Source organism: Stenella coeruleoalba, assembly GCF_951394435.1.
Source record: "Stenella coeruleoalba genome assembly, chromosome: 2".
Classification (NCBI taxonomy): domain Eukaryota; kingdom Metazoa; phylum Chordata; class Mammalia; order Artiodactyla; family Delphinidae; genus Stenella; species Stenella coeruleoalba.
The window spans coordinates 560,605-585,803 of NC_137147.1; the positions used below are offsets into that span (position 1 = coordinate 560,605).

A 25,199-nucleotide genomic window follows, 5' to 3' on the forward strand; every position below is an offset into this window, starting at 1 on the left:
TCCCCGTCCCCGAGGGCCGCCCGCTGCGCGCTCCCGCTCCCGGCGCCGCGCCCTCGCTCGGCCCACGGTGGGGCCGCCCCGAGCGGCGGAGGCGGATGTGGGCGGGCGGCCGGGCGGGGCGGGCGCGGGGCGGGGAGAGGGCGGGCCGGCGGGACCGAGCGCGGCGGGCGGGCGGCCGGCCCAGCGCAGCAGCGCAGCCAGCGCAGCCCGGAGGAGCCAGCCGGCGGCCGCGCACGAGCTCCGGGTCCGGCGGCGCGCGAGGCCCGCCCGAGCAGCGCCCGCCGCGGCCTCCAGCCCGGCCCCGCCCGGCCGGCCCGCGGGGATGCGGAGCGGCGGGCGCCGGAGGCCGCGGCCCGGCTAGGCCCGCGCTCGCGCCGGACGCGGCGCCCGGTGAGTCCCCGCCCGCCCGCCGCCCGCCGCCCGCCGCCGGGGCCCGGATTTCCTCCCTGCGGCCCGGCCGCTTTGTTCGCGGCCGCCGGGGCCGGGGCCAGGGCCGCGCGCGGCTGGAATGGAGGAGCGGGAGCAGGAAGTGGCCGAGCGCGGCCTGGGCGGGGAGGGCGCGGGCCGCGCCGGCGCTGGGGGTGCGTGCCTCCGGCCCCGGCCTCCCGCATGACCTTGGGGAAGCGGCTCCGCCGGGCGAGGCCCGGGCCGGAGCGGAGGGGTGCGGTCGCGCGCGGGGGGCCGGGGCACCGTTGCGGCCGGGAGCTGCCCGGGCGCCCGGCCAGGGGGGCCCCGGCGCACAGTAGGTGCTCAGGGGGCCGAGGAAAAGGCTCGCCCCGGCCCTTGTTGAAGTTTGTGGGTGGGCCCTTGGAAGGGACCTCATTTTCCCATAGACAAAAAGTTGTCCATGGTGGCTGGGTGCCCAGGCCCTCCCACAAAGGACTGCAGCCCTCCTGGGCCCTGAGACTTGTTCCTGAGCTGGGTGGGTTCTGGAGGTGCTGCCCACCCAACCCAGAGGCCCGGGGCAGCTGATGAACTTGGTGGGTGGGATTGGTTCCCGAGTATTGGCGCGGTGGACAGAGTTGGGGCCCTGGGCCTGTGCTCTGTGGCCAGAGGGCCCCCGACATTCACTCCTGGCCCTCTCCCACCTTGCTCAGGCCACCCCTAACTGCTGTGAGCTCTGGCCCAGGTGAAGGGTGGGGTACACTTGTGGGGCTTGGTTCCCTGCCCCCCAGCTGAGCATCCGGTTCATAAACCAGTGTTCTGGACGCAGGGGGAGGGGGCCCTTCAGAGCACAAATTATTATTATTTTTTTAAGGTTGTGACTTAATAATAGCAGTAATTCACCTTTGTGGTGAAGTCACTCACAGGACAGAAGCGGCGGGAAGCAGAGGTCCCATCCGTGCCGCCCACCCTGTGCCCAGAGCAGCCCAGGCCTTGGCTCGGTGTGTGTGTTTCTGTGCACATGCACACCACCCTGTGTATGTGCAGATATATTTTTACATACGGGGCCGTCGGCAGCTGTCTGACTCTGTCAGCACCGGGCCCTGCTCAGGCCCGGGTGGGGGTAGGGGCACATCCAGAGGTCTTTGAGTCCAGCCCTCTGCCTCCAGGCCACGCCTACTCAAGTGTCACCAGAGCCCCCTGTGCCTGCCAGGTGGGGCTCAGAGCCCTGTCCTTGGTGGTACCTCTTCCAGTCTTACTTGCCATCCCTGCCTGTGGGCTTGCTGAGTGTGTTGGGCAAGGAGCGTCTTCCCTGTCCCAGACACAAGGCAGTGAGTGGGTCTTCCTGTCCTTCCAAATTTAGCCCAAGACAGTCAGTGCACAGCGGCCTTCTCTTGGTGCTTAGCCCATGCCTCAGGAGGCCAGTAAAGGGGGCTGCGGGAGAGTGTCTAGGTGGCTGTAGGAAGACCCATGTTGGAGGTACTCAGGGCCTCTGCCCGGCCTGGGTGTCCCCGAGAGGAGTCTTTCCTGGCCTGCCCTCATGAGTGCCCAACTGGAAGGGTAGCAGAGGACTGCTCATGGGGAGAGTGCTCTTTCCCAGGATGCTCGGAACCGGTGATGTGAGAACGGGGTTTTGAGGGATGCCTAGGAGTTCATCCAGCAGGGGAGCAATGGGGTGGGCCACAAAGGATCAATGGCCAAAGTGTCTGCTCAAGAGAAGGCTGCTGGTGGGCCTCCAAAGGGCGGGTGCCAGTGCCTCTGAGTTTGCACAGTCCTCCCCATTTGTTGCCTCCTGGAAGCTGTAATTACGGGTCTGTAACCACCCTGGACTGGGTACTCCTTACAGACGGGACTCGTCGGAACCTCTCTTTGTCCCCAGTGCCCAGCGCTGAGCCTGGCAAAACCAGAGATGCCCGGCACATATTGGCCGAATGAATGAACCAGATTCAGACCGGCGGGGGCGCTGTGGTTTAGGAGGGGTTCGGCGTTTCTGTGGGTGGGTGTGTGTAGGGGGTTTTCGTGTCACCCTGGAGGGCTCTGGGCTCTCCTTTGTACCCATTACCTGCACTCCTGCCCCTGCCTTCTTGAGACGTCACGCTTGAATTTCTCTCCTTTCCCAGTCTGGGGCAGGGAAGAGGAGCTCTGGACTCTGCCTGGGAACCCCAGCCTCTGGGCAGGAACACCATGGACAGGGAGAACTGGGCACCCTCACCAGGGCATTGGGGAGGCTGAGTGGTGTGGGCTGAAGCAGTCAGAGGGGCTGCCTGGAAGAGGTGGCCTCCGCTGGGCCGGCAGGTTAGGGAGGCTGGGATATACCAGGAGGGCCTTTTGGGGACAGGAGTGATTTGTACAAAGGTCAGGGGAGGTGGGAATGGGTCGGTAAGGGGGGCAGTGAGCTCTGCGGGCTTGGGGTTCCAGGAGGGGTGGTGGCAGGGGCTTGAAGCCCAGGGGGAGGGGAGGCCTGGGCCCAGGGAGCAGTGTGAGTGACTTTGTATCAGGTGCCGTGGCGGGAAGGCAGAGCGGGGGCCAGCGGGGGCTCTGGATGCTAAGCGGGCACAGGTCGTGTGGGAAGGCACACCCAGGCTGAGTCCCCAGGCGCTACGGGCCTCCTGGGCTCACCTCGAGGTCCGAGGAGTGTCCCCAAGCCCAACACAGCCTCACACTTCCCTCTTCTTCTTCCAGAGGCTGTTGACAGCCCGCTGGGCTCTGGGAGGACCCTGCTAGAGGCGTGTGAGCGAGGTCTGGGCCACGCAGGCCTGCGGGAGCCCCGGCACCATGAACGACGTGGCCATCGTGAAGGAGGGCTGGCTGCACAAACGAGGTCAGTGCCCGCGGGGCCGGCCGGGGGTGAGGGTCCCAAGTGGGCCTGCGGCTCCTCAGTGGCTGGGGGCGGCCTGGGCCGTGGCTGCCGGGCGAGCGAGGCCTCCCTGGGCTCCTGGACCCTCCTGGACCGGCCCGGGTGCGCTTTGGGGCCCAGTGTCCCCACGGCCGGGAGGGCATGGCCTCATGGGACCTCCCGGGCGGGGACGTGTGCCCTGGGCCGGCGTGCAGCCCGTGAGTGGCTGCCTGGCTGGGGCCGTGGGCGGGAAGAGCCACCCGCTTTCCTGGAAGGCAGTGAGGACGCTGGGGCCGGTCCAAGGCCTGGCGCATTAGTGGCCCGGGGCGCTGCCCGAGGGCTCCTGAGGGCAGGGCAGGGCTGCTTGGCCTGGCTGTAGGCGGGAGGGGGCTCCGTGCCACCCAGTGGCCCAGCTCGGGGCGGGTTTACACTGGAGCTGCTGAGCCAGCTGGCCTGGAGCCCCCTCAGCCTCCCCTGTGCTCACTCATATGGCCCTGTGCCCAGGGAGGGGCTCAGTGAGGAGCTGCTGGGACGGGAGCTTGGGCCTGGGCCCCTCACCTTCTGGCCCTGCCTGCCCCACGGCCCTCTGTTGCTTAGCGGCCGGTGGTTGGGGGCTGGACAGGCCTCCTGTCCAGGTGCCTGAGTAAGTCACTCCCTCCTGCTCCAGGGCGGGGATTGGCCAGTCACCACCTGCTCCCCCAACTTGCTCTTCCTCCAGACCTGTTCCCTCCCAAAGCTCTGGCGATCCCATGCTAGCTAGCCACTAGCCACGCCACTCTTCATGCACACCCTCTGGTGAGGGTGTCCCCGTCCCCACCTCGGGATCCCACGGGCTGTTGGGAGGGGGAGCCTCAGACATAGGTGGAGCACACAGGGAGGCACGGCAAAAGTGGGTGTCACGAGACTGGGTTTTGTGGGATGCATAGGCGCCTCCCGGCAGAGCAGGCTGGGAAGCTGCAGGAGCTGCGGTGGGCAGCACAGGAGGGATGGAGCTGAGACCTCAAGGGGCTGCAGAGGGCGCGAAGCAGGGGATCAAGGATGTGGTCTGCTGTGTGTTTTTAGAGCTCACTTAGGCGGCTGCAGGGAGGACAGTGCACTGGGCCTCGAGACGGAGGTGAGGTGGCCGCAGGGGCCTGTGGTCCGTGGCGAGCCCCTCCAAGGTTTCCTGCACCCAGCGGCCTTCTGGATCCCCTCCCCCAATGTTTACCCCTTCCTGACCCCCAGGAGTACCACTTCTTGTGCCTGGAGCCTCCCACCCCTGCTCCCCATCGGGTCCTACTCTGTCTGCCTCACCTCAGCCCTCTTTGGTGGCAAGGATGCCCTCTCTGACCCTGGTCTCCGTCCTCCCCTGTGTGCCTGGTGGCAGCACAAGAGCACACGGGGACCGGTACCCCTTAATCCTTGGCTACTGTTAACTGACTGTTCGATTAAGGACTGACCTAGGAGTTACCTAGGCCTCAGGGCTGCCAGGGCTCCTGTCCCAGTTACTGGGGCATCCACTGGCCAGCCAGGCTCGGGTGGGAGTGCCCCTCTCACGCTGGGTGACGTTTAGACTGCCGCCCTGGGTTGTGCGCTGGGGGCTCGGGGTGTCGGGCCCAGCGGGGCATCCAGGGAGCTGGGCTTTGACCTGACTCGGCTGCCCCATCCCTGTGTCCTTCTCCAAGGGCAAGTCTGTTGACTCCGTGGGCCTTGGTTTCCCTACGGGTGCAGTGGGTGTGGTGGTGGGCAAGGGCCTGGTGGGGTCTGCCCTGGGGCAGAGTGCAGCCAGACTTGGGCCGGGACAGAGGGTCCTACGTGCCCACGTGCCTCCACTCTTCTTTCTCCAGCCCACGTGCCAGCCCAGGCGGTGTGTGGGGCGGCGATGTGGCCCTGGCCCTCTTGTAGCCCGGGAGGGGCTGTGCCGTGTCCCACCTCCACTGCCTGCCCTCCGCTCCCCGTTCCCAGTGACCCCGTGGGAACCTCTGTGTGTTGCAGGCTCATTCCACTGCCCCCACTGCTGTCTCGTTTTCTCTGTCCTCTTGTCCGTCTTTTACGAATCTGTGCTTTCCCACAAACGTGGGCTCTTCCTGTGTGCTGGACTTTGGGGTGACTGGGTGAAAGGAACAGGGGTCATGTGGCCGAGGGGTGGGAAATGGGTGGGCTTGGGTTAGATGTTGGGGGATCGAGGAGGACCCCGATTTGGGGCTGGAGGTACGCAGCGGTGCCGTTTCCTGAGACTGGGGTGGGGGGGCTCGCGTACCCTTCCTGGGTGTGGATAGCGTCCTGGCCTTGGTCGTGGGCGGGCGGACGTGCAGGCCGAACCCCGCGTCACGGGCAGGAGGGTGGACGGTTTGAAGATGCTTCTGTGTGCGTGCTCCGCTCCCAGAACCCTCCCTCACCTGCAGCGTCACGCCCACCCCCGGCCCTGCCCCCCGCCTCTCAGGACTGGCTGGAAGAGGGAGCCAGGCCTCCTGTGGGGTGGCTCTGGGTAGAGCTGGGGGGTCCCTGGGCTGGGAGCGGGCGGAGGCTCCTGCAGCAGTGGTGTGAGCTGCCACCGCCGCCCTGCCCCCTTCCCCCGCCGGGGGTCTGATCCCCAGGGGGGTTTGGGGAGCTCCGGCTGTCCTCCAGCTCCTCGCAGACCCGAGGCCCCCCACGCTGTTGCTTCTTGTTACGTAGGTTGGGGGGCTGCTGTGGGATGAGGGCCTGCCTTGCCCACCGTGCTGTGTCTGCCCTGCGTCCAGCCCAGGCCCTGCACGTGAGGGGCGAAGGAACCTTCGGGGCTGAGTGGGTGTTGAGAGCTGACCCAACGGCCCGTCGGCCAAGGGTCGGGGCACGACAGACCCCCGGCCCCCAGCTCCTTCTCCCGCCCCTCAGGGACATGGGCTCCCTCCCTCCCATCTCTGGGGAGGGCCCGGGGCTGCGGCCCTGGTGTCCTGATGCGTGTACTCTGGGCCAGAGCCGCCGAGGGGCAGAGGAGAGCCCGGGCTGGCGGCTGACGCCGCAGCTCGAGTCCCAGCGCTGTGCTGCCCTGCGGCACCCAGCAGGCCCTCTGGGCCTCGGTGTCCCCGGCTGTCCCCAGGAGAGAGGGGTCCAGCTGCCCAGGGCTCAGAAGGTGGTGAGGAGGGCTGAGCCGGGTGGGGCCGCAGGGACCGTGTGCAGATGTCCCGCGAGACGGGTGGACAGCCCGAGCTATGGGTGGGTGTCCCCAGAGGTGGGCAGCCTTCCTGATAAAGCGGGACGTTCTGAGTGACAGGCAGGCATCCCGAGTGACGGGCAGACCCCCCAGGCTGTGGGTGGACAGCCCGAGCGGTGGGCAGCTGCCGTGCAGCTCCAGCCGCTGGTGCTGGGGGCCGGTGGGCTCGGTGTGGCTCAGAAAGTCGCCTTTCCAAAGGTTTGGTCTATTCTGTGCACTCTCCTGATGTCTGAAGGTTGACAGTTTAAAAACCGTGTCCTCCTTCAGGATGCAGGTCTGGCTGGACTTGGCCTGCGGCCTCCAGTTTTGTCTTTAGGCTGTGTGCGGTGCGCGAGGCCACGGGCCTGAGTCCGTGCAGCTGCTCTGGGACGTGTCCCCAGGGCCCCGTCGTCCCTGCCCACTTGCCCTGGTGCCCGCCGGGCCGTGCACCACCTCGGCTGCAGCCCAGCCCCACGGAGAGCTGCCCCAGCAGAGCCCCACCTGCGGGTCCCACCCTTGGAGCCCGTGGAGGGCGCAGGGTCTGTGGGCATCCTAGTCGTCTCCAGCCCATGGACGCGCCAGCTGGGCCACACGGGCCGGGAGAAGGGAGGACGGCAGCGAGCAGCTGTCCACGGGGTGAAGGAAGGGGCTGAGGGTCTGGGTGGGGGTGGGGCACCGGCCTCGGGGACCCCTGGGCTCACGTGGGCCAGCTGCTGGCCTGGCCAGGAGGGCCCGTTAGGGCAGCCACCACGCCGCAGCCCGGCAGGTGGGGGCTGAGGGGCGGGGTGCAGGAGAGCGGGCCTGTGGGCACGGGGTCCCCCGTCCAGGACCCTCCCTGGACGTGACCCCAAGTGAGGTCTGCCCGGTGCGCACACACGTGGGAGGCTAGCATCTGTGCGTCAGCTTAACTCCCCCCACCCCAGGAGCGGCAGGCCTGGTGGCGCCGTGTGTTCACGGGGCTCGGTGGGGCTGGTCCCTGGCATGTCTCAGGCCTGGCTGCCCCCCCCCCCCCCCCCCGCAGCCCATTTCTGGCCCAGACCCTCCCCCGGTTCCAGGCCCTTACCATCCTGCTGTGTGGGTCCCAGGCATCCTGGTGGGGGGCGGGCTTCCGGACTGCGGTGGCCCCTCCCCCCTACCCTCCCTTGGTCCTGGCCAGGTCCTGCTTCTGGCTGCGGCCCTGGGCTTCACCTGCCCCCCAGGTGGCTCTAAGCTGCTGACACAGACTCCCCCCATCCCCAGTCCTGGGCTTCCCATGGGGCGGGGCCGTGGAGGGGGCGCGGCTCTGCTGAGCCGACAGCAGGGGCCAAGGCCTGCAGGGGCCTGTTGAACCCACTTCTGAGCACACCTGCCTGGGGGCCCGTCGTTGGGAATCATCTGTGTGCACGGCCCCGGGCCACTCTGCCGGGCAAGGGGCTCACGGGACCGTCAGGGGAGGCAGGCTGCTCCCTTCGCCCGGTGCCCCAGGCTGGAGGTTGGAGCTGTCCTGGGCCCTCCTCCCCCTGCACCTCAGCGTCCCTGGCTCAGGCGAGGGATGCCCAGGTCCCCTCCATGTCTCGCTGCAGCGGCCGTGGCTTTGGTCCAGGGGGTCCCCTTGGTCCACTGAGGCAGGTGCGTGCAGGCGGCCGGCCCAAGGGTGGGGGCAGGTGCGGGGGCCTCTGCTCCGTAGGACGGTGCCTGGGAGGGGGGCACGTTCCTGGAGGGGTGCCCCTGAGCCCGCGGGCGGTGGCACGAGGCTGAGGCCGAGGCCTGCCGGCCTGTGTGGGACCAAGTTTCCTGTTTTGTGAGCCGGTTGAGTTTTCCCTTCAAAACAAACAACGAAAGAGGAAGCTCGGGCGTCCTTGCGCTGGGGGATGAGGGGTCACCGCTGCCCCGGGCCTGAGGGGCCCTGAGCGGGCCGTGTTCCTGTCTGCTTCCTGGTCCTGTGGTGGCGAGGAGGGGGCCTCTACCGGCCGCCCAGCCGCCCCAGGGAGCTGAGTGTGCGCCCTGTGCGTGGAGGGGAGGGGGCCCTGGGTCCGGGCCCTGCCCACTGCCAGCACTCAGGAGGGGCCTGGGCCGGGTCGCGTCAGGCCAGTTCCTAGAAGTGCCCTGGGAGGGTGGGGGCGGGGGCGCCGGCGCGGCTGGCATCCCCTCTGCCCGGGCGCACCCGGCCAGCCTCGCTGCCAGCGCCCTCCCCGCGGGCCCTCCCGTAACTGGAGCCGGCGGCCGCCTGCCGCCTCTGCACCCGTAGCGGTGGGTGCCCCGGGCCCCCGCCCACTCACCCCCACGGGTAGGCCCCCAGCCCGGCCCCGACCTGGCCCCCAGCAGCTTGGCAGAGGGCCTCGTGCGCTCCCCCGGCCACGCCCACCCGGCCACGCCCCTGCTGCCTTTCTTCCTGCGTCACGCGGGGCTCCTTAACCGTCCGAAATAACGCTCGTGTTTCAGGAATGTTGGCATTGATGGGGGGTTGTCTGGTGCCTCTTCTGCCACCCCTGGGGGCCTTGGGGTGCGGTCCCCCTGGGCACTTGGTTTGGGCGCACAGATCCCAGAGCAGGCCCAGGACCACAGACCCCCGGCCCCCAGCCTCCTCCCGGCTGGTTTCGCCGGCCCAGAGGCCTCAGCCGGCTGTTCCTGGCAGGGGTGGGGGCCCCATGCTGGCGCTCCACCCCGGGCTGGGGGGCGGGGTATGCTGTGAGCTGGAGTTTGGGGGTAGTGATGAGCTCGATCGGGGCTGGGGCCAGGGTGGGTGTGGCCGGGAGCATGAGGTGACAGGGCTGGCAGCTGGGAGGATGCAGCCTGCCACCATGTCCCCATGTCCCCACCACGTCCCTAGCCAGGTCTCGCTGTCCTCACGGCTGTCGCACCACGACATGGCTCCCAGTTAGGGAATAAGTAAATAAGAGCTGGGCGGCTGGGAGGTGGAAGGCCCTTTCTCTGGAGGGTCCCCCCGACCTGTCCCTCATTCCCTTGCCCCCTCCCCTGTGTAGGTGGTGCTTTTTCCTGGGGGAGGTGGAGTTGGTGCTTGGAGCCCCTCGTGCCCCGGGGAGGGCCCTGGCTCACGGAGGCTGGGGGTCACTTAGACGCCAGGGTCTTGCTCTGCCTCTTCTGAGGGTCTGCAGGGAGGGGGGTCTGGGCAGGGCCGGTGCCCACGGGGCTCTCCTTTCCTGCAGCTGTGTCTGCAGGGAGGGCTCTGCTGCCACCCCAGCTGCTCTCCCGGGAGCCCGTGCTGCCCGTCTGTTCACTCTCACCACCCCCCTCTCCTCCTTGCCTCTGCCTTGCCCGGGGAGCCCCGACACCTCCCTTGGTTTCATTGGGTTTATCCTGGGCTCTCAGCACAGGAGTGAGAGGCATGTCCCTAGGGAAACATTCTGGAAACCTAGAACTTAAGTGCCGTGTGGCTTTGGGCAGACGCTGCCTGAGGGCCTGGGCCGGGACCGGTGGTGGCCAGAGTCCCCTCTGCCAGGGCCTGTGACGCAAGGGGCCAGCAGATGGGGGGAAGCTGGTGGACTGACAGGCCTGGGGGCTGCCTGCCCTGCCTCCCAGGCCCACCCGGCCTGGAAAGTGTAGGCCTCAGGTGCCCCTGCAGGCAGAGGTATGGCTGTGGCTGCCCTGAGCCCTGGGCCCAGCCCAGCTCTTTCCACGCAGCCCCCCTGAACCCTGCAGTGGTGAGGCCAGGTCACATCAGGCAGAGAGCGCGGGGGAGGCGGGTGGCGGGGCGGGCTGGGGTCGGGGTGGCCCCTTTTTCTGGCCTGTGCAGCAGGTGATGTGTGGTGCCCGAGGAGGAGGGTTTCCGAGGACGGCCAGGAGGGTGGGACGTCCAGGCCCAGGTGACATGCGGGCAGCTGCAGCGAGAGGGGCTGTTGGTCGTCGCTGGTGAGAGGCCTGAAAGCTGGCGCCGTCCTGGGGCAGCAGGAAGGGGCGGGGAGACCCCAGAGCTGTCTGCTGCACCGTGACGGTGGGGGGCGGGGCACAGCGCTGCTCCCTGACTGCATCCCTCCCTCCCACCCCGCCTCCCCACGTTCCTCTTGAGTCTGTGTGCCTTGGGCTGAGGCCTTGGGCCCCTGCCTGCCCGACGGCAGAACCAACGACCTGCGAAGAGTTCTCGGTTTGTGTCGAGGAGTGAGCCCCGCCTGGGCAGCCGGACCTGGGACTCTGGCCACCATCTGCCTCTCCGTGACCTTGAGAGCCCTCTCGGGCCTCGTTTTCCCCCGAGAGTGACTGGTCATAATGATCCCACCTTCTCGGCTTGCCAGGCAGCTTGGGGGCGGCCCAGCTGGGCTCGGGGGGCTGTGCCGGGGGAACCCCCGTCCTCCACCTGTCCCCCCGCTGCTGGGCCGGGAGTGGCCACCTCTCCTCTCCGTTGTCCACACTGGCCGTTCGTGCCCCCGTGAGGACCCCGAGAGAGCTGCCCTGGGAAAGCGTCCCCAGGAGCAGGCGGCGTGGCTCACCCGCCCGGCCTGGGCTCCGCCTGAGTGGGGCGCGCCCCCTCCCTGGCACCGGTTCTCAGGCTTTTGCTGACTGTCTGTGGTCTGGTGTCCTGCCGGTGGGACGGGGGCACAGGGACGTGGGGACACGCGATGAGCCAGACCCGCGCCCGCCCCGCGGCGCCGGGGAGGGGGGTGATGGCGTGCGGCAGCTGTCCATGAGCGACGGATGTGGCGGTGGCGGGGGACCGCGTGGTGGCCGCCGTCAGCTGGCACCCGCTCCCCCGGCCTGCTGGGGCTCCCTTCGCTGTGGAGAAACAGCTCAGCGCCGCCTGCCACCGCGGCGGCAAAGCGTGTATCCAGCAGTTTCCCCGGGAGCTGGGGACTCAGACCGTCCACGGAGCTCAGGGTGTGGCAGCCGGCGGCCTGCGCTGGGGGCTTAGAGGGGCTGAGGTGCCAGGCAGGGGAGGACTCGCGGGTGGCAGGCCTGGGGTGCGGGGAGCCTGCGCGCTGCGCCCCTGGGGCCCCCAGCGGCTCGGGTCCTGGCCTCCGCGTCTCCTGCCGGGGGTGCCCTGACCCACAGCGCGGCCTGGGACCCGGGCTGGGAGGTGTAGAGGCGCAGGCTGTCAGCCGGCACCCTTCCTGTCCCTGATCCTGGCTGTGTGGCCCCGTCAGGGTGACTTGGGCTGTGGGAGGCACGTGATGCTGGCGAGGAATCCCCCTTCCTTGAGGGTCCTGCAGCCCCTTCCTGGGGATGAGCTGGGATGGCGGAAGGGCCCTCCCGCTGGACGACACACGGGGACGCTGAGGGGGCCGGGGCTGGGGGCTGGGAGTCCCAGGGGGGCAGGAGGAGGAGGGAAGCCTTGCCCTGGGCACAGGAGCCCGGCTGACCTGGGCGCCCCCCAACGCCCACCCCACCCAGGGCAGTTGCCTCCTCATCTGGAGCCTGGGAGGCAGGTGGCCAGGCCTGGGCATTCGGGGTTCAGGGGGCGTGGGTCCCCTTCGCTGGTGGCTGGGTGGGGCGCCAGTGTCTGGGAGGGGTGGGTGTGGTGCTGTAGGGCCCCTCCCCTGCCCTGGCCCAGGGCTGGGCTTCTGAAAGAGCCCCCCACCTCGGGGGGGGGGGCTGAGGATGGACCCTCCAGGTGGGGGTGGGCGCCAGACCACGCGTGCCTCCAAGTGCCCACCCCCAGCTCTGGTCTCCCGACCGGGGTGCTGTCCTGCCCTGCACGGAGGGGAGCTGGGCCAGCTGTGATGTGGGGCTCCAGGGCCCCGGTCTGAAGCATTCGCTCAGGTGGGATGGGGTGGGTGGGAGTCCTGGGCTGGGGCGGGAGTGGCAGGGACGAGGGGACCCGACCTGGGCCCAGGTCCAGGCCAGTCCCTGCTGACCCCTGGTGTGGCCGCTGCTGGGAGGCCAGCCGGTGGTGGGCGGTCATCTGGCCCCAGAGACCAGGGCCCCCCGCCCCCCGCCAGTTCACGGCGCGGCATCTGAAGAGCAGACTGGGGCCTTCTCGCCTGTTCCCAGCAGGAGCCGTGTGTCTGTGCTGCCTCGTCCCCCTCGCTGGCCCACAGGTGTTACTGCCGAGAGGACAGAGCGCAGCCGCGGCCGGCACAGGGCGGCCACCTCCTCCCCTCGCCCCTCCTGTGTCCCCCCCGTCCCTGGACCGGCCACCCACCGGCGTCCTGTCCGCACTGAACTCGTTCAGATGCAGGCCACGGCCCAGGTTGCGGCTGGCGGTCACTTGGGGGCCTGGCTGGATGTGTGCAGGCGGGAGTGCCCCAGAGGCTGAAGAAAGGGGTCTGTGGGTCTCAGCGCCGTGGCCCTGGCCGCCCCGGCCTCCCCCGCCCGTCCCCCCGCCCGTTCCCCCCGCCCCCGCCGCGGTCCTGGCTTCTCCTCCGGGGGTCCCGTTCCCCCCGCCCCCGCCGCGGTCCTGGCTTCTCCTCCGGGGGTCTGGATGCCGGCTGCTGAGGGCCAGGGCCCGAGTGGGGCTGCCTCCCCGCCTGTCGCTTCCACCCGTGTGTTGCCCAGCTCCCGTCGCCTGGCCCCCCTTCAGCGCCCTGGGTGGGCTTGTGGGGTGAAAGCTGGAGGGCGGGTGCAGGGTCACGTGGCTGGGGGCGGGTCCCCCTCCCAGGGCCTCAGCCACAGTGGGGTCCGAGGCCCAGGCCGGGGCGTGCGGGTCCTGCCGAGCGCGGACGCCTCTGTGGGCACACACACGCCGACTGCCCGCGTGGGGTGCGGCGCTGGGGGCCGCCATGCTGGGCACGGTGGGGGCCGCCAGCAGTTGGTGATCAAGATGGATTCTCAGGGCTGCACGGATGAGGCACTCATCACTCTCCCCGCGCACTTAGCGTCCCGGGGAGCGGCAGCTGGCGGGATGGGAGGCACTCCATCAGGGGCCGACAGCTCCAGACGAGCGCAGGCGGGTGGGAGCGAGCAGCGGGCGCCCGGGATGGAGCGGGGTGGGCCGCCTTCAGCCCCCGGAACCAGCTCTGCTCCACCCTGCGCCGGGCGGGGAGGCTGGCTGGGACCAGTGGCCAGGGGGCGGTCCCCGGGCCCGGGACGGGAGGCAGCATTCAAGGGTGGCCTCACCACCTTCCCAGCCCACGTCCCCAGGGGTCTGGGGGGCTCAGACCTGGGTGGAGACCCCGCTAAATGCTGTCGGGGTGAGGGCAGGTTACCGGCCGACGCTCGGGTCCTCCCTGGCCCAGTGGTGTCTGGCCCGGTGGGGACCCCTGCCTGGGCTCCCTGGGGAAGGAAGGGAGTGGCTGGAGGCCCCGACTGTCCAGCAGCCCCCAGAGGCCCTGGGTCGTGCAGGGTGGGAGCTGGGCGGTGAGGCGGGGGGAGGGGCAGAGCGGACCGAGGCGCGGGGCGCTGGGCCTTTGCTCGCCCTCCAGGTGGCTGCGTGCGGGGCTCAGCTCGTGGGGAAAGTCCGGCCCCCTCCCCTCCTGCTGCCCGGTGGCCCTCTGCTGAAGCGGGCGCCTAATTAGTAAGTTCTTCGGCGGTGTTCAAACTCCTGGCTCGGCAAAATGTAAATGAGGCGTTTTTTCCGGGTGTCAACGTGAAAAATGGCACTGCCGGCGCGTCGCAGAGGACATCTGCTCTGCCTCCTGAGCGCGGGCGCCTGTTCACGGCTGATGCTGCAGAGCTTCGGGGGGAGCGTTCCTGGGCACCTGGGTGACCCGTGGGTGGGTGCGGGGGCCCAGGACGGCAGGTCCCAGCCCGAGGACCACACAGCCGCCTCTGGGTCTGGCTTCACAACAGCGCTCAGGGCCCCTGGACAGCAAGTGTTGTCACGCGGCAGAGGGGGCTCTGTCCCGAGTGCCCATCCTGGGGACGTGCTGCAGGTGGGCTCGTGTCTGCCAGGCAAGCCCCCGTGATCGCACTCTGAGTGTGATGCTGGCCCCTCACTGCTGGATGCTAGCTAGGCTCCATCCTCTTGGCGGGGGCCAGTTGCGGTGGGCAGCCCAGTCGCCACGGTCATCACAGTAGCTGCTGCGTCCACCCCCTGGCGGCACCCAGGGTGGGTGGGGAGGCCTCTTGGCCCTGAAGCCCATGGCGGGTGGCTGTAGCTGGTCCCCGCGCTCTGGTTGGAGACCGGCTGGTTTGGCACCACCTCCTCCAGGAAGGCCCTCTGGATCGGGCCGGCCTCCTGTCAGTCGTACCGCTTCCCCCAGGCCCAGGTGCCGGCCTGGCCCCCTTTCAATCACAGGTTCAGGGTTCGCACTTGGTCAGAGGCGGTGCTTTCATACAGTGAAACCCGTCTTCCCACCCACCCTCTGACTGCCCCAGGGGAATCGGGGTCAGTGCCCGGAGTTGGGGCTTCCTGGGTGCATCTGTCCCGGCACAACCAGCTGTGACTTACCCCGGGGAGCGGGCTGTGTAGGGGGAGCGTGGTCCGGCGGCTGCAGCCCCTCAGTGCTGCCCGCCCGCCTGTCCTCAGGTGAGTACATCAAGACCTGGCGGCCCCGGTACTTCCTCCTGAAGAACGACGGCACCTTCATCGGCTACAAGGAGCGGCCGCAGGACGTGGAGCAGCGCGAGTCGCCCCTGAACAACTTCTCCGTGGCGCGTAAGTGTGCCGGCGGCCGACCTGGGTCGGGATGAGGGCGCTGGGCCGGTGGGCGGGGCGGAGAGAGCCCTCTGGGCCCAGCGGCCCCACGTGGGGTCCCCCTGGCCGCTGTGTCTGGGGCCAGCAGCCCTCCGGGGACCAGGCTGGGCCTGAGGCCCTGTGTCACCTCAGGGACCGCTCAGTGGTCGGCTCCGGCTGCCAGGGATCTCCGAGCCGAGCCCAACGCTGTTCCGGGTGGACTTCTGGAGACCGGAGGGCCTGGCCTGGGGCAGCTGGCCGACCTGGGCCCCTCCTCCAGTGGGGGCCAGACGAGCCCACCAGGGCCTCTTTCCCCAAAGCCCCCGGCAGAGGCAGGAAGAGGGTGTGGGGGTGGGGGGCAGCCAGCTTCCCGGGGCCTCCGTCGCCCCAGCACGAGTGCCCACCACAGGTTTTCAGAGACCCCAGTCCACTGTGGCAGTGCGTTTGTTCCCACCCTCAGCTGGGGTGCCAGGTGGGTGGGTGCAGCACTGCTGGCCTGGGGCGTCTCAGGACGCTGAACAAACTTGCACGTTTTCTAAACCAAGTGCTACCGTGGGCTCGTTACGTACCTGCAGGGGGACGGCAGGTGTGACCCTACCCATGGTGGGGGGCACCCAGGCATGGGGACGGGTGGGTGGGTGGGATGCTGGGCCGGGCGGACCTTCCGGCCTGGTCCCTGTTCCCGGTGCTCTGCCCGGGCTGGCCCGGGACACGGGCCTGATGGGTGAGTTAGTGATGGGCTTGTCGACCAGCACACCCCGGGGTCCGCCTGGACTGCTGTCTGGGGTGCAGAGCACAGTCCTGGCTCCACCCCAGGCTCCTTCATTCAACCCCCACCCTCCGGCTGGCTCTGCCCTCCCTGCCACGTGCCTGGGAGCTCGGGGTCCTCTGGGTGCACGCACACCCCCTGCCGCCAGACCGCAGGTTCTGGTCGAGGGTCTCAGGAGGGGGCATAGCACAGGGGGCCCGTCCTCGGCTGACGGGGAAGGATTCCCAGCCTCCGCGCCTGCAGATATTCTGAGATGGGGGCCGTCCTGCTCACCCCCTGGTGTGCCTGGCCCCGTGCTGCAGGGCTTCTAGTGGGAGGAGCAGAGGCCCTGCGCCACAAGGGAGGCTCCCTTGGGGGTGCTTTAGCAGGGCCTGGTTCTTGTGAGCCCTGAACCCCCTCCCGGGCTCCTCAAGTCTCAGCAAAGCAGCAGGTCGAACGGGGGCCTGGGGGTGAGGGGAGGCCAAGGAGGCAGACCCCCGTCCCCGCAGCCTTGTGGCCGCGTGGGAGCCTCACTGCAGTGTGTCTGGCTCCCCGCAGGGCCTCCTGGGTCAGCCTGGGGGCTTCCGGGCTTGGGAAGGATCCTCGGCCAGAGGGATGCTGCCTTGCTGGGGGGCTGAGGCCCCTCGGGAGTGTTTCCCAGGCTGAATGCAGGGGAGCACGGGGGGGGGGCTCTCAGGAGGCGCGTGGGAGGTGGGCACCGCCCAGAGGGGCTTCCTGAGCAGTGGGTGGGACTGGGGCCCTGACCCGGGCATTAGGCCAGCAGGGGCTTCAGGCGCAGGAGCAGAGGCTTGCGGGAGGGGGAGCGGCTCTGCGGGGGCCTCTGTGCCAGGGGCTCTTCCTTGGGGATGGGTTCCAGGGTGGAGAGATAAGAAGTCAGGCCCTGGGTGGGTGTCAGGCGCCTGAGCCCTGGGGGCTCCTGGTGGTCTCCGATGGGCTGAGCGAGTGGGAGGGGGCATGTGGGGACCCAGAAGGCTGGCCGCACAGGTTTTCCTCTCTCCCTGCCCCGTGTAGACACAGGCCTCCCTCCGCGTAAGGCTGGGCCCCAGCCCCCTCCTGGCCCCGCGGCCTGGCAGACCATTCCTCGCTCCCTTGCGCTTGGCTGAGCCCGGCCGGGGCCCCTCGCGGTTGCCAGGGCCTAGATGCTGGAATGTCGGAGACCCCTGCGCTGGCCCCGCGGCCCCTCCCGCCTCATACAGGCTGGGCTGGAATCCAGCCCCTCTCCGGGCCTGGGGCACCTCCACGGTTCCTCGGCTGCAGGTGTGCGTGTTCCAGGTGTGCATGTGCCTGTTTTCACTCCCGTGTGCACCTGGGGGCATGGGCAGCAGTGTGGGGAGGGTGCAGCCCAAGTGGCCTCGGGGGTGGACAGGCAGCTTCTCCGGAGGGTGAGTCACTATCCCCCTCTGTTCTGGGACTGGCCCTGCGCCGAGAGGGGGCAGGCAGAGCGCTGGTCATCGTGAGGCTGGGAAAGTGGTGGGATGGTTCTGCTCGGGGAGGGCGAGCTGCCCTCCCAAACCCCTCACCCTCCGGCTGGTTGAAGGCCGTGTCCTGGCTGGCAGGGGGGCTTGGAGACCCAAGGAAGGACCACGGAGGGTTGACCGGCCCCCAGACACCCCCTGAGGGGCGCCGCTGAGCTCTCTGAGCAGGGTCCCAGCTGGAGTGGGGGTCCTGGCCCCCTTTTACAGGGCTGGGCTGTGGCGGGTGGGCCGGGGCTCAGTGCAGACAGATGCTCGCCTGCCCCCAGAATGCCAGCTGATGAAGACGGAGCGGCCGCGGCCCAACACCTTCATCATCCGCTGTCTGCAGTGGACCACGGTCATCGAGCGCACGTTCCACGTAGAGACCCCCGAGGAGCGGTACGCGCTGGAGACGAGTCCCGGTGCCCCAAGCCCAGGGGCCTCGGAGGGGGAGGCCCCAGGCCTGGGCGGGGCTGGGGCCTCAGCCGACTGACTGCCCTGCAGGGAGGAGTGGACAACCGCCATCCAGACGGTGGCCGACGGGCTCAAGAGGCAGGAGGAGGAGATGATGGACTTCCGGTCGGGCTCGCCTGGCGAGAACTCAGGGGCCGAGGAGATGGAGGTGGCGCTGGCCAAGCCCAAGCACCGCGTGGTGAGGCCCGGCCCTGCCCTTGGGACCCTGCCCCGCCCAGCTCCTCGCACAGGAGTGAGGGAGGGACGCCAGGTTCGGGAAGGCCCGGGTGCCCTTGCTCCCACCGTCCCCCCGAACCCCAGGGCTCCAAGTCGGGGTGCACAGCCCGTGATCTCCCACGAGCCCTGGACCCCTCGGGCCCCACCTGTGCTCGGCCCCGAGGCTGGCCGCGGTGGCCCCGGCCTCTGGCACCCCTCACCACTGTTGGGCCTCCAGCACTCACCATGCTGCCCCCTGACCCTGGTGCCTGCCCGCTACCCTCAGACCATGAATGAGTTTGAGTACCTGAAGCTGCTGGGCAAAGGCACCTTCGGGAAGGTGATCCTGGTGAAGGAGAAGGCCACGGGCCGCTACTATGCCATGAAGATCCTGAAGAAGGAGGTCATTGTGGCCAAGGTAGGGGCCAGGGCCGGGGCGGGGGCCGGCGCCGGGCCAGGCGGGGCGGGCGGCTCAGTGGGCTCTGTTTTCCAGGACGAGGTGGCCCACACGCTCACGGAGAACCGCGTCCTCCAGAACTCCCGGCACCCCTTCCTGACGGTGAGTCCCCTCTGGACCCTGGGGGGACGGCTCGGGCACCAGGTGCTGGGGTCGCGCGGTCACTTGCACCAACCCCTCCTCCCCTGTGAATCTGGCGGGCTCAGGGCCCCGTGGACGGCGGGCGGGCCTCCAGGAGGGGCGGGTGGAGGTGCGTGGTGCGGGGTCGCTGGTGCACAGAGCGGGCAGGAGGCCTGGCCTGCCCTCTGGCCTGCTGAGACCCTGGGGGGCCACGCCCCCCATGCCCACCCTTCTGCACGGTCTTGCACTGCTTCCCCTTTGAGGCTCCCTCCGGGAGGTCCCTGTCCCGGGGGAACCTGGGCCAGGAGGGGTGTATGGAAAACCCCTGGCCTTCTGGAGCAACAGGGAAGTGCCCGGAATTAGGCTGCCAGGCCCAGCCAGCTCCGCCCCCAGAAGGTCAGCAGTCAGGCGGACAGGGCTCAGGACTCAGGCCTTGGGCGACCCGGCGCCGGCCTCCGAGGTCTTGTGCCCGGGACCACTGTGGGCCTGTCCCCTCTGCTCAGCACAGGTGTCCTCGCTCCAGGGGACGGCCTGATCCGAAGCAGGAGCAGAGCAGTGGTCAGGCATGCAGCGATGTTTTTCCTGAGACGTTTTCTTATGAGAAACATGACTTCAAGAGCAGACATCGTGTTTGCTCATCCAGACGTTACGCGTCACCGTGGCTTTGCCTCGTCTGCTTCATTTTGCCCTTTTTCCCTCTGTCTGGCTGGAGGATTGTGAGGAAAAGGCCCGGCTCTGTCGTGCCCTCCACCCTCCAGTGGATCCCCGTACGGGACGCTAACATCGCGTTCCGCAGATTCCCTGGTCGGTGCGGCCGGCCTGGCCGTGCGGGAGCCCAGAGCCGGGGAGGATCTCCCGTCCGTGTTTCTCCCGCTTGGTCATCAGCGGGCCTTTCTTTTAAAGCGAGGCCGCCTGTGGTTTGAGGTGTGAGGGCAGCAAGGCGGCCCTAGAGGGGCGCCGCCTCTCGGTCCCTGGACGTGCAGCCACTCGTCCTCGGGCGCGGCCGGTGGGGCAGCGGGGTATCCCCCGCCCTGAACAGGGCGAAGCTCCTGCCCAGCTTGAGGGCCGGGTTCCAGCTCTGCTTCCCTCACAGGCCCTGAAGTACTCCTTCCAGACCCACGACCGCCTGTGCTTCGTCATGGAGTACGCCAACGGAGGCGAGGTAGGGCCCGGTCCCGGGGCGGCCCTTTCTGAGCCTCGGGTGTCTGGGTGGCTGCCCTCCCCGCTCCCCGCCTGGTTAGGGTCTCCGCCCCGTGACCCTGGCCCAGGTCGCCGGCCCCGCTCAGGCTCCCCGTCCCGCAGCTCTTCTTCCACCTGTCCCGGGAGCGGGTGTTCCCCGAGGACCGGGCCCGGTTCTACGGCGCCGAGATCGTGTCTGCCCTGGACTACCTGCACTCGGAGAAGAACGTGGTGTACCGGGACCTCAAGGTGGGCGGGGCCGGGGATTTGGGGCGGGGCTGGGGCGGGGTGTGGAGGCGGGCTGACCCGGAGGCCGCCTCCTGCAGCTGGAGAACCTCATGCTGGACAAGGACGGGCACATCAAGATCACGGACTTCGGGCTGTGCAAGGAGGGCATCAAGGATGGCGCCACCATGAAGACCTTCTGCGGGACGCCCGAGTACCTGGCCCCCGAGGTGCGCGTCTGCCGCGCCCCGAGCCCCCCCTCCCCCCTCCCGACCCCCGAGTCCCCGTGTCTCAGGTGCCCTCTGAGCCCGTGCCCTGCAACCCCAGGTGCTGGAGGACAACGACTACGGCCGGGCGGTGGACTGGTGGGGGCTGGGCGTGGTCATGTACGAGATGATGTGCGGCCGCCTGCCCTTCTACAACCAGGACCACGAGAAGCTTTTCGAGCTCATCCTCATGGAGGAGATCCGCTTCCCACGCACGCTCAGCCCTGAGGCCAAGTCCCTGCTCTCAGGGCTGCTCAAGAAGGACCCCAAGCAGCGGTGAGCCCTGCCCTGGGCTGTCCCCCGAAACCCCCAGGGAACGACCGTGCTGGTGGCCATGTGTGATGTCCTCGGCTTGGGCTGGCCCGGGCAGAGGGCCTGCTCACACCTGCTCGGGAAGAGCCGGCCCTGCCGGCAGCTCCTGCCCACCCAGCACCCTGCAGCTGCCCGGGCTGCTGCCTGGCGGCCGACCTCAGCCCGTGGGAGGAGGGGTCCGAACCTTGGGCCCCCCCGCAGGTAGCGACCCCGTCACCGTGGCCTCCGTCTCCCCGCAGGCTCGGTGGGGGCTCCGAGGACGCCAAGGAGATCATGCAGCACCGCTTCTTCGCCAGCATCGTGTGGCAGGATGTGTATGAGAAGAAGGTGCGTGGGGCCTGTGTACACCCCTCCCCCCGCACACGCCCGCTCACACCCACCTGCTCACACACATACCTGCTTACACACCCCACAAGCACACGTGAGGAGGCCTCCGAGAGCGAGGCAGCTGCTTCCTGCACGTGTGCCTCTGCACTTTGCCCTCGGAGGGACCTGGGAGCCCCAGGCCCTGGCCCGTGCTGGTGGGGTGGCCAGCAGGCTCAGGACGGTTGCCCCAGGCTTGCTGGGTGCGTGTCTCCAAGCATGCGTCCACCCCGTTTCCAGCCCCCCCCCCCCCCGCAGGCCACACATGGCCGGCTGGGCCTTTGTCCCTGTGAGACAGGGCTCTCCACCCTGCTCTGCTCCAGCCAGGGTCCTGCCGCCCCCTGGGCCTGCCCTCCAAGCGCTCTAGTCCCAGCCCCGACCCGAGAGACCCCCTGCTAGTTGCTGCTAGTTCCCAGGCAGCCCTGCACCTGGGCCCGGGGTCGGGGGAGTGGGGGTCCTTCCTCCCGCCAGCCTGTCCCTCTGCAGTTGCCCTTGCGTCCTGCGTTGTGGTGAGTCCTCTCTGTGGCCTGACGCTGCCGGGCCACTCTGCCATCCGGGGGCCGCGAGTGAGGCCGGTGGCCCCGCAGGTGGATCCCTGAAGGGCGAGGCCCCAGAGGGGACGTGGGCAGAGGAAGGCCTGGCCCCAGCCTTGGCTCCTGGGTGGGTCCTGAGTTGGGTCCAGGTCCAGGTCCAGGTGCGCCGGGCAGTACAGGGTGAGACCTGTAACGCAGCCCCCTTCCTGCAGCTCAGCCCACCCTTCAAGCCTCAGGTCACGTCCGAGACGGACACCAGGTATTTTGACGAAGAATTCACAGCCCAGATTATCACCATCACGCCGCCCGACCGAGGTGAGGGGGCCTCCCTGCCGACGCCTTCCTCCTCTCCGGGCAACAGAACTCCGTGCTCAGCATTTTACTGGGAAGGCTCCCTCACGGGTGGCCGTCAGGGCGGGAGGGCCGCGGCCCCCGGCCCTGGGATCGTGGCATGGGGGCTCGCTGAGGCTGGACGCGGAGTCTGGGAGGCGAGCCCTGGGGCCGGCCGGCCTCACTTGCCCGGTGCCCGGAGCTGAACCGCTCCTCCCGCCCGCAGACGACAGCATGGAGGGCGTGGACAGCGAGCGGAGGCCTCACTTCCCCCAGTTCTCCTACTCGGCCAGCGGCACTGCCTGAGGGGCCAGCCGGCGTGCTTGGGACGCAGCCGTGGGCAGCCACGTGCTCCGGACGAGGGCTTGGAAGACTCGGGAGGAAGCCTCGCACGGATGATCTGTATTTAATGTTTCTTATTTCCGGATGCGTTTGGGCGGAACCATTGCTGTCCTCCAACACGGATGGGAAGATGCCTCGTGCTGTGGGCAGGGCTGCCCGCCTTGGGGGCGGTGTCCTCTCGGCCAGCCAGGTCGGGAGGAAGACATCCTGCGGTTTTTCTTAATTTATTCATCCAGTTCTCCAGACGTGGCCGCGGCCTTCGGAACAATTAGATTCACGTAGGAAAACGTTGAGGACTTCTGCAGCCAAGTGCAATCGGGCCTGGGTGGGCCCTGCCCGCGGCCCCTCCGTCCCTCTCGCCGGCTGTCCCTGGCTGCCCCTGCCTCGGCCCAGCCCGGCCCGGGGGCCCCAGAAGCCACCTTGCCGTGGTGCGCTGGCCTGGCCCCCTCTCGCTCTGGGTGGGGCACGCAGCAGCCCCAGCACTGAGGCTGGAGGAGGGTGGCCCCTGCAATGGGGTTGGGCCGGGGTTCGCCGGCAAGATAGAAGAGCCAGGTGACATCTGTTGCCGAGTATTATGCTGTTCACGTGCATACTGGGGTTTCTAATCTCAGGAGAGGGCCCTCACTCCGCCCCCTTCCCCATTGGGACCGTCTCACCCGATGGCTTCCCCTGGTAGCACCTGTCCTTATAGAAGCTTCACTCTCCTGCTGTTGCCCTGGCCCCACCTGACACCCTTCGGAGGGGCCGTCGCTGCACCCTCCGTGTCTCCCGGCTGGACGCTGCGCTGCACCGTGGCGTTTTTTTATACTCAACTTTAGTATTTTTACTATTATGAGACTTTCCCTCCAAATTCTTCAATAAAAATTGCTTTTCAACTCTGTGGCTTGTTTTGCTGGGTGGCAGGTGAAGGAGCATGTGGCCGGTCCGCTTGAGGGGAGCGCCCTGTCCTTCCTGCCCAGAGGCCCCAGGGATGACCTTTGAGGGACGATGTCCCCCCACCCCACTCCGGCGGGACTCACCGGAGCGGGGGATGCCCTGGCCGTCCCTGTCTCCACCTGGCTTCACCCCAGCCCCATGCCCCAAGGAAGCCACCCAGACTGCACAGCCGTCTGCCTACCTGCTCTGTCCATGCAATGCCGCAGACCCCGACCACCAGGAAGGACCAGCCATCCTGCAGGGCCCCGAGCTGGCCAAGGCCGAGACTCGGGTCACTGCCAGGCCCTAGGGCCCGAGGAGGACCGAGAGAGCGGCCTGCCGGCGGTCACACTGCAAGCCTGGGTCAGGCGGGACAGGCGGGAGTGGGTCCGGGGCGCCCGAGCAGCCCAGCGGGACGTGCCGTGGGCGCCACCTGGTGGGTGCGGAGAGGAGCCGGCTGCCGGCGCGGGCCCGCGCGTCGGCCTCCAGGCGCCTGCCCAGAGAGGGGTGGGCGGAGCCTCAGCTCCTCCTCTCTCACGGGGACTCAACCCCGCAGGCGTGGCCGGGACAGGGCCGGACTTTTCACTGGGCCTGGCGCCTGGGCCCGGGGGAGGGGGCAGAGCAGCCTGCTTCTCCAGGCTCCGGGGCCCGTGACCCTGACAAGACATTCCTTGGGGCGGGGTGGCTGCCCCTTCTGCTGGAAGGGGCGCCTGCGCGGGGCATCAGGTGGGTGGGGTCAGTCAGGCCTGCGGGTGCCTCTCTGGGCGGTGCCCGATTGCTCAGTGTTGATAGGCTCTGAACTATTTCACTCCCACAGCTTTTTTGGAAACCACAAACACACCAAATGTTACCTGCTGAATGATGCTTTGGATCCAGATTTCAGATACGTAAAAACGTCCTTCAAATTGGAAGCCTGTGCACTGTGGGTAGGAATGTAAAATGGCTCAGCCTCCGGAAAACAGTATGGAAGTTCCTCAAAAAAATAAAAACAACTACCATGTGACCCAGCAATTCCACTCCTGGGTACACATATACCCCAAAGAGCTGAAGGCAGGGTCTTGAAGAGGTGTGTATTTTAACACATAAAAAAAGGAAAAAAAATGTATATTGTAGACACCAGAACCTACAGCAGTACCTTTCCATTATCCTCGAACTTCGAGCAAATGGTACCCCAAAGCGTCAGATGTGGTGTGGAAAACCGGGAGGTGCCTCTGAAGCTGGAGCTGGGGCATGTGGGGGGGTGGCGGCCAGCTGGCCAGGCGGAGGGGCACGAGCTGCGCTTTCTCGTGGGGCCTCCTTGGGTGATGATGGGGGGATGGTTGGGGGATAACGGGGATGCGGGTGATGGCCTTAGGGACGTTCCTTGGCCTGGGACAGGCTTCAAGGTCATGGGCATGGACATGAGCACAAACTTACCCTGATGGTGTGTCCCATCCGGGTGGGTGGGGCCGAGAAGGAAAGAGCCGAGGCCGGAGACCCCAGGGCCTCCCAGCCTTCGCGGAGGTGGGGCCGCGCAGGCGCCTCGGGGTGGAGTGGTAGGGGTGCAGGGAGACCGGCACTTCGGGGAGGAAACTCCTGGGTGCTACCCGGTCCCGGCCGCAGGGCCAGAGCAGAGCCGGAGGGGCCTGGTGAACAGCGGCCTGGGGCAGTGAGGACCAGCAGGGTGGAGGTCCCACGGCCTGGCCTGCACGGGGGCCGAACGCCCTCCCATGTCGCACCCAGCCCTTCCAAGCAGCAGGCCGGGCCTCCGGAGGGACAGCAAGACAGGAACAGAGGTGCCTTTAGCACCTGTAGTGCCCACGTTTCAGCAGGCATGGCTGCATGCTGTAGCCGAGGCCCTGGGGGCTGCGGGTAGGTCAGCAGCTCCCAGCAAGGAGCCAGCCAGGCTGGGGTGTCGGGACGGCATGGGGGCGGGGTCTGCCTCCCAGTAAATGCCACTCGGGGGATGTCTGCTCAAAGACGGGTCATCATTCAACAGGTAGTCTACCCTGTCCCTTTGAATTTGCTTGTCTTCATACTCAAGGTGAATTTGTTGCAGACAACAGAGCTGGCTGGGTCTCAACTGTTGTTTTGACGATCTGTGGGTCTCCACCCCTCGGGGGCGCTTAGGTCACGTACAGGAGTGGGATCTAGACGTGGCTGAGCTTAAACGTCACCTTGCTGTTCCTCTGTGCGTCCCTTTAGATCTTTGTGCCTTCCTTCCTCTTTTTCACCCTCATTTTGGATTAAATAACTATTTTTTAACAACCCATTTTATCTTTTTAAAAAAAAGTTTCATTTTTTTGGCCACGTCAGGTCTTAGTTGCGGCACGTGGGCGTCTCTCCAGTTGTGGCATGTGGGTTCTCTCTCTCCGGTTGTGGCACTCGGGCTCCAGGGCGCGTGGGCCCTGTAGGTTGCAGCACGTGGGC

The 25,199-nt window shown here is 68.0% G+C and overlaps 2 protein-coding genes across 3 annotated transcripts; one reads left to right on the plus strand and one right to left on the minus strand.

Moving 5' to 3' along the window:
- Positions 1-106: 106 nt before the first annotated feature.
- On the plus strand, positions 107-22,747 carry AKT1 (AKT serine/threonine kinase 1). Of its 2 annotated transcripts, none has more exons than XM_079911740.1 (14): positions 107-390; positions 3,067-3,205; positions 14,710-14,838; positions 17,367-17,478; positions 17,584-17,731; positions 18,035-18,166; positions 18,242-18,307; positions 19,419-19,487; positions 19,628-19,753; positions 19,831-19,959; positions 20,156-20,271; positions 20,547-20,634; positions 21,416-21,518; positions 21,760-22,747. In XM_079911740.1, exons 2-14 carry the CDS (start codon positions 3,160-3,162, stop codon positions 21,837-21,839), a joined length of 1,344 nt encoding a protein of 447 aa, XP_079767866.1. In that variant the 5' UTR covers positions 107-390; positions 3,067-3,159; the 3' UTR covers positions 21,840-22,747. The 2 variants fall into 2 exon arrangements, with proteins under 2 accessions (XP_079767866.1, XP_079767865.1); XM_079911739.1 differs by having other exon boundaries at positions 119-390; positions 20,057-20,271.
- Positions 10,029-13,740, minus strand: LOC307182824 (uncharacterized protein; the record flags this gene model as incomplete). Its single annotated transcript, XM_079914404.1, has 4 exons — positions 11,956-13,740; positions 11,718-11,907; positions 10,796-11,457; positions 10,029-10,247 (listed from the first exon to the last, which is right to left on the minus strand). Exons 1-4 carry the CDS (start codon positions 13,021-13,023, stop codon positions 10,029-10,031), a joined length of 2,139 nt encoding a protein of 712 aa, XP_079770530.1. The 5' UTR covers positions 13,024-13,740.
- Positions 22,748-25,199: the final 2,452 nt, after the last annotated feature.